Here is a 7154-nt window from a genome sequence, read left to right on the forward strand (position 1 = left end):
AATCACAAGGCCAAATCTACGCTGGAGTTGCTTGCCAAGAAAATAGTGAATGTTCATGAGTGACCAAGTTACAGTTTAGACTTAAATCTACTTGAAAATGTATGTCAAGACCTGAAAATGGTTGCCTAGCAATGATCAGCAACCAATTTGAAAGAGCTTGAAGAATTATGAAAATAATACTGAGCAAATGTTGCACAATCCAGGTGTGGAAAGCTCTTAGAGACTTACCCAGAAAGAGTCACAGCTGATATCGCTGCCAAAGTTGAGTCTACAAAGTATTGACTTAGGGTTAGAAATACTTATGTTAATTAGATATTTCTGTACTTCATTTTCAATCAATTTACTAAGATTTCTGAAAACATGTTTTCACTTTGTCATTATAGGGTCTTGTATGTAGATGGGCGATAGAGAAGAAAATAGTTAATACATGTTAAATTATTAAATGCAGGCTCTAAAACACAACAAAATGCGAAAAAAGCCAGAGTATAAATACTTTCTGAAGGCACTGTAACTGCATTATCGTGTTCATTTTTTTTTAAATTCTCTAATTTCACGTGTTTTTCGTATCTATATTACTACCTTTATTGTGCATTGTTGGGAAAGAGCTCAGACGTTAAGCATTTCACTGTACTGGTTTACACCTGCTGTATCTTGCATGTGACCTTGACACGTGTATAGGTTATTAACCTCTACAATACGTGGACGTGGATTATGCGTAACTACATAAAATACTGATTCAATCAAACTGTACAAATTCTGGTTCAGTGACTTATATGGTATTGTAGGCTACAAGCATAAGAAAAATACAATCATGGCATTTTAATGCAATTTGTAAAATGTTGTGTGACTCAGTTATAATTTAATTCAAACGAGCGTCAGTTTGTTCCATTAACGGCAATTTCCTATAGCCTATATACTGTATATCTAATAACTAACTATACATTACAAAAATAACGACAGTAAAACGGATGATAATATGAATAGGCCTTGTTATAATAACTGTATTATTCTAGCCTACAATAAGGGCCATTGTAATGTGTGGTGGACACATAGGTCTTTATGTGAGAGCGTAATTTATGTGAGCAATTTTGCTTGCGTTATAGGTTTGAATTAGGTCAATTCTAGTTTTGGTGGCTATTCGTGATGATTTATTGATACAATGCGCATATCGCAGTAATCCATTTGGATGGATGTCATAGCCCATGGTCATGCAACAGTATTTTTGTATTGTGCTAGACAACTTGAATGCTCAACTTTGAGCCAAATAGGTAAACTGTTTGTAAATTGAACAATCATTTTCTCAATATATTTTTTTCCAGACACAGACATTTTTACATTAAAGCTACATTTCAGTCATCTTGCAGACGCTCTTGTCCAGAGAGACTCACAGGAGCAATTAGGGCTAAGTGCTATGCTCACGGGCACATCGACAGATGTTTCATCTATCGGCTCAGGGATTTGAACAAGCTACCTTTCGGTTACTGGTACAACGCTCTCAACCGCTATAGAGATAGGCTAACTGCCGCCTGACACGCGTTACACATTGCCTGTATGAGGATAATAGGACTGCTTGCGCTGCCACTCAAATAAAGTATCGTCAGCCGCTTGAATGAGCCTGAGGGTATAATATTCCTAGCTCATATTTTGATAAATGATCGGAAATATCTCATTATAGGCCAAATGCTTATAATCAAATGGTTAAACTTTTTTTAATGAGGGTGTTAATTTACCTATTGCCTATATGCATTTGCCTATATGCGTTATTGAAATGACCTGGACAGCAATGTCCATAGTCTATCAAACAGCGTCAATTCTGAAACACATTAGACAGCAAAAAAACGTGGCATCTTGAGAGAAAATGTTTAAATATAATATTCTGATTACACACCACGGTGTAGTGATCCGCTTAATATTTGAAAAGGAAGTAAGCATAATCAACAATAGCCAACTTTATTAAGAAAATAGTCTAAATATGATCCGTTTTAAATAAATTCAGGTCAACAGAGGAAGCTGCCTGTTTCTGCCTCGATACTATTGTATAACTGTGTTGTATAACTTCATGTGCAATGTAGGCCTACTTATTTATGTATGAGTTTATTTTATCACAATCGCAGACAGGCACTAAAATAATTGCCATCCTTGTCCCTTGACAGTGGGGTCTGATGCCTATGAGGGGCAAGAAACGAAATGGTGTTTCTCTCCTCGCTGTATAGGCCTACCCGTTGTGCTCCTTTGGAAGACAAACAAGTGAGTTTGGTTTGCTTTTTGGCTTCAGGCAAGATAGAGGGGGAAACGAAAGAAAGACAATCTTCTTGAAAGAACCGACAGCTCCCCTTTGGCTCTTTTGTGTGAAGTTTTTTTTCTCCCATTCAGATAGAGCGTTCATCCGTGTGATTTCTCAACTTATTGTCATTACTTATTTATTAATTGATGCCTACTGGGTGAAATTGAGCGTCGAGGGACTCGCCACAACGCACGTTAAAAGCCTGCACATCGCAGAAAAACTATCTTTTGACTGCCTATGGTAGCGCAGTGCTGTGCAGGCATATAACCTGTTATCTTCCAGCGAACCTAGATGCAATTCAACTTCACCATAACATAAAAGCTGTAGCCTATAAATCTATTGTTGTTTATCCGGCGAAATCATATTTTTTTCGCCCACTGAGGCGTGGCCTTGTTTACATTGGGCGCGTTTAAGCAATTCACTTTTGTCAAGTTGGTGACCTTTTCAAAGTGTGTTGCATTAAGAGGATACAAATTATCCGACTTGCACCTAGTCGACTGCATGAACTTTACAAAAATCACGGGATCAAATGTCATGAAGTTTTGACTGCAGTTGACTGCAAATGTCTGCAGTTGCTATTTGCCAACTTCAGCCTGCAGCCATTGCCTGGATTGTGGGAAACTATAACCAATTATTATAATGTTTTTGTTTGACCAATGCAAATGTGACCCAAAAGATGACTGAACTAGGAATCAACTTTGCCTTGATTCGTGTACTCAGTGGGTATACAAATGAATGTGATATTTGAGGCTCTCTCTCACTAATTAATTGTGCAATCTACACACATGATTTCAGTTTGTGAGGATGTGATATGGTGGTTGTAGACATGTTTATTTCAGCATTATAAAGACACACTTGCATAAACAATAGCAACACTGCCATGTTGATCTAAGCCTTGCTGTTGGAAAACCACATTGGTGTCCGACTTCAGGCTGTTGCAGATGCACCACCACGACTTCACTCATTCGGTTTGCTTTAGCCTAACCACTCAAACATGCCCAATACATTCGCGTGAATGGTGGAAAGGAAAGGAAATGCGAGGGAAGAAAACTGTTGCACGTTGCCAGTCCCTCATTGACATTTTAGGAATGATAAAAGTTCTGCCTTGCCTGCAGCTATAGCCTCACTGGAGCCAGCGTTCGTCTGCGGAAGATTGCCTCTGCTCATTATAGCAATTATTTTACTCTAATTTAACCCCTGCCTGGATGGCATGACCGGTTAAAAAGCAGCCTTAATTTGGGAGCGGGTAGTAATTTGCCCATATTATTTTCCTATTTTGCTACAAGTCTTCATCATTGCAACAATTGACATGGACTTTGTTAGGTTTCAAAAATATTTTCTCTCTGTGCCCAATTGAAGAATGTCAAGTAACCTGCATTTATGTGTCGAGTGACACACGTCTGCTAACACCGTAGAAGTGGCTTCTCCACAATGTAGGTGTCACCTGTCCAATTATAGTCGGTAATGACATTCCACCGAATCGTTTAGGCCGACAGGCAATTGAGCCCTATAGACTCAATCTCTAATTTGCGGGAGTGTTTTGAAGTCTGCACAACTGATGGTTGTAGATGTTGGTCCTCACTGAGCTCTCCTGGCGCCAACAAAATCTGGGTGAGTTATTTGAAAGCAATGGGCAACAGCTGTAGAAATATATTCCGCGTTTTGCTCAGCGAAATGACATTAGACAGGTCTAATTCATAGCTGTTACACTTACACTGACTGCAATGTTCAAGAAACGGCTGCTCTTTCACAATTAGTCCTACAAAAATGTGGGTGAAATATATTTTAAACTGGCTACCTTTATGGTCACACAGACAACAAAAAACGTGGGTGAAAGATATTTTAAACTGGCTTCCCTTATGGTCACACAGACAGAGCATGCATGCAATTTGTGTATTCTGTCGACGCCACTGTGTGCGTTTATTTCCAAGGTTTCTGCCTTTTAAAAGTACAAAAGGCTTATTTTTAATTAGGCTACTTTTCCACAGTGATAGTCCAAACGGAAATATCAGGCTAAAGTCCTGCTTAAATTGTTTTTATGTATTTTAAACAATAGCTTCGAATGAAGTAATGAAGTCGCACAATTTTTGAAGAAACATATAGGGCTACGTTTTGTTGATTGAATTAATATATAGAAAAATGAAATACATTTCAGAGTAGATTGGTCTGAAATATAGACTACTATTCCCACATTTTCCCAGCACATTAGTCATTTTCCCATTAGAACTATTATTCAAGTAGCCAACCATTATTCAAGTAGTCTCCACTCATTGAACATTGAACTCGATATTTTCTGACGCTGACATCACATCATTATGGATACTGAAGTTGGCCTAAAATCAACAAAGTGTAACAAAACATAATGTCAACAGCAAATTCAAATTTTAAAAGCAGTGAAGTCATCCCTGCATTCAGCTAATATGTAATTAATAGGCACTACTTAATAACTGCTGGCACGTTTGAATTTAAATTACGTCTATATACATAGAGACGCCACCAATGGAAATGTGGTTCAAAATCATGGAAAATTCATGAAATTCCATCTGTCAAAATGTGTATGAACACTTAACGGTCAGAGGTCTCTGTAGCATAATGTAATTTGGGGATTACTGTGAACATAGTCTAATGGACCGATTTGAAAAAAGACAGCTCCTGCACCTCTCATCCCAAGCCAAGCACTGAATCTAGTCATGTGTACTGCCAATCAACATGAGCAACTGCTTAATGAAAAAGAATAAACCATTTATTGTTAATTTATGTCACAAATATATTCAATATAAATGAGGGTATTTTTCAAATATACAGTAGTTTACAGTACACAAATCCCTTCCGAAGGGAATCATTCAAACAACAGACAGTGTTGTTATAATATAAAAAAAATGCTGTGGTTCTCCGAATTTAACAAAGAGCATTAATTGACATTGGATTAAGTAACCCACTATTTTACGCATTGACATGAATGCAAGTGAAAAATATACCATCTTAGTTATCCTAGGTCTGCAGTGACAGCAGTTCACAGAAGTGATGAGAGCCCAACCTACCTTTTGGGTCTTATGTGTGTTGGTGCAAAACCCAATGAGTAAAACTTTCGCATGGTTTAAGTTTGTAGTGGACTCGGGTAGAGCTTAGCTAAGCTTTAGTGACCCAATAGTCAACCATGGCATCAAACTAATGGCAAAGTAGATGACTATACTTGACATACCGAGGAAGACTGCACTTTTACAAGGCAGTCCGTACTTATGACTATCCAGTCGTGATATCAACACCAGGTAGTCTTTTGGCGATGTGGGTCTATGTTGAAACACTTCATAGTCAACATGGCACAGAATATGTCCTTCCTTCACGTCAGGCGAGGTGATACATGCTGTATCCGACATGAGCAGCGTACAGTCCCATGGGAGACATCGGCAGGGAGTGCCTCTGGAAGTGGTGCGACCCTCCATACGACGAGGGGACATGCGCACCGAGCGGAAAGGAAATTCCGAACGCCGGAGGCAGCATTGGCTTGGCTGCCATTTTTAGTTTTTCCAGTTCTGCCTCCTGGAGCCTCTTGGCTTTGGCTCGTCTGTTCTGAAACCATATTTTCACCTGGGTCTCTGTCAGGTTGAGCGAGCTGGAGAACTCTGCGCGCTCGGCGATGGAGAGGTACTGCTTCTGGCGAAACTTCCTCTCCAGAGCCAGGAGCTGGGACGTGGTGAACGGGGTCCGGGGCTTTCTATTGGTCTTGTGCTTTCTCAGTGGACAGGCGGGGGGACTTAGTCTTCCTGCAATAACCACGATAGAAAACATCGTCAAAAATCATACTTTCAGAGCGACATACATGGATGAGTTAAAGTTGTTTTGATGTGTAGAATTCATAATAATCCCATAAACTTTAAAATAGTTTATATCCAAAACACTTCATGGAACTGCAGTATAATTTCAATATAGGCTAGGCCTATGAATTCGTAAAAACAGAGACGTTAGAAAATACTATGTGATAAAATACCCAACTAGGTGCTTAAACTGCAAATATATATGGCAAACTAAAATTCCCACAATCAGTAAGTTGCTTTAAATCATACAAAACTTCTCACCCAATATACTCACACATTCTGGGAGGATAAATAGACATTTTAAAAAAACTTACGTGGAGTAGGTGAAAAGCGAGGGCTCTGTATCCAAGAATTTCGGTCTTGACTTTCTGGACTCTCGGGTTTAACCATTGCGTCCTCTTGCATGTTCATTATGTCGCCTACCGAGAACGGCGACCCGATGGTCAAGGAGGGGACCGAGTTATCCAGGCTCGAAAGCGAGCCCATCCGTGAGCCTAGCGCCTGGGACGTCCCCGCAATGGATGACCTTTCTGGAGATGTCAAGTCTCTGTTCGGTTTCCTATCAGCCATCAGAGCCTCGACGCTGAAGGGAAGAATCGCAACTTTGGGCTTGATCGCTGTCTCCTCGGCCATCACGATCAAATTGGTCTGCATCTCGCCTTTTCCAACGAGAACCGAACGCGAATGAATGTCTTCAGTTTTCAAGCCAATGGATAAAGCTGACATGGTAATAGTTGGGGCCATACAGGTTTGGCCTTCACTTGGAGGTAAACACTCGAAGTATCGAAAAGTAGAGTGACAGAAATTTCTCATGTGCTCCTATGCTGATGGCATCCTCATGTTTATCTGAACACACTGGTGAGCAGTGCTATAAGGCAGGCGTGGGGACACCACCATCCAATCAGAAGTGAGGTGGGTGGGACATAGAGATTCCAGTTGAGCAGGAATCTCAGCCACAACTGATGTGATGAGAAGCTTGGCTATTTGACTGGCAGGGGAAGTAAACAATGTTAGGCTACATTTTACAACTTGAAATTAACAAACATTGTGCAAAT

The 7154-nt window shown here is 39.9% G+C and overlaps 1 protein-coding gene across 1 annotated transcript; it reads right to left on the reverse strand.

Moving 5' to 3' along the window:
• Positions 1-5005: 5005 nt before the first annotated feature.
• Positions 5006-6929, reverse strand: LOC135539630 (homeobox protein XHOX-7.1-like). The gene is made up of 2 exons (XM_064965627.1): positions 6414-6929; positions 5006-6048 (listed from the first exon to the last, which is right to left on the reverse strand). The coding sequence occupies exons 1-2, from the start codon at positions 6910-6912 to the stop codon at positions 5630-5632; spliced, it is 918 nt and encodes a 305-aa protein (XP_064821699.1). The 5' UTR covers positions 6913-6929; the 3' UTR covers positions 5006-5629.
• Positions 6930-7154: the final 225 nt, after the last annotated feature.

Source organism: Oncorhynchus masou, chromosome 5 (assembly GCF_036934945.1).
Source record: "Oncorhynchus masou masou isolate Uvic2021 chromosome 5, UVic_Omas_1.1, whole genome shotgun sequence".
NCBI lineage: Eukaryota > Metazoa > Chordata > Actinopteri > Salmoniformes > Salmonidae > Oncorhynchus > Oncorhynchus masou.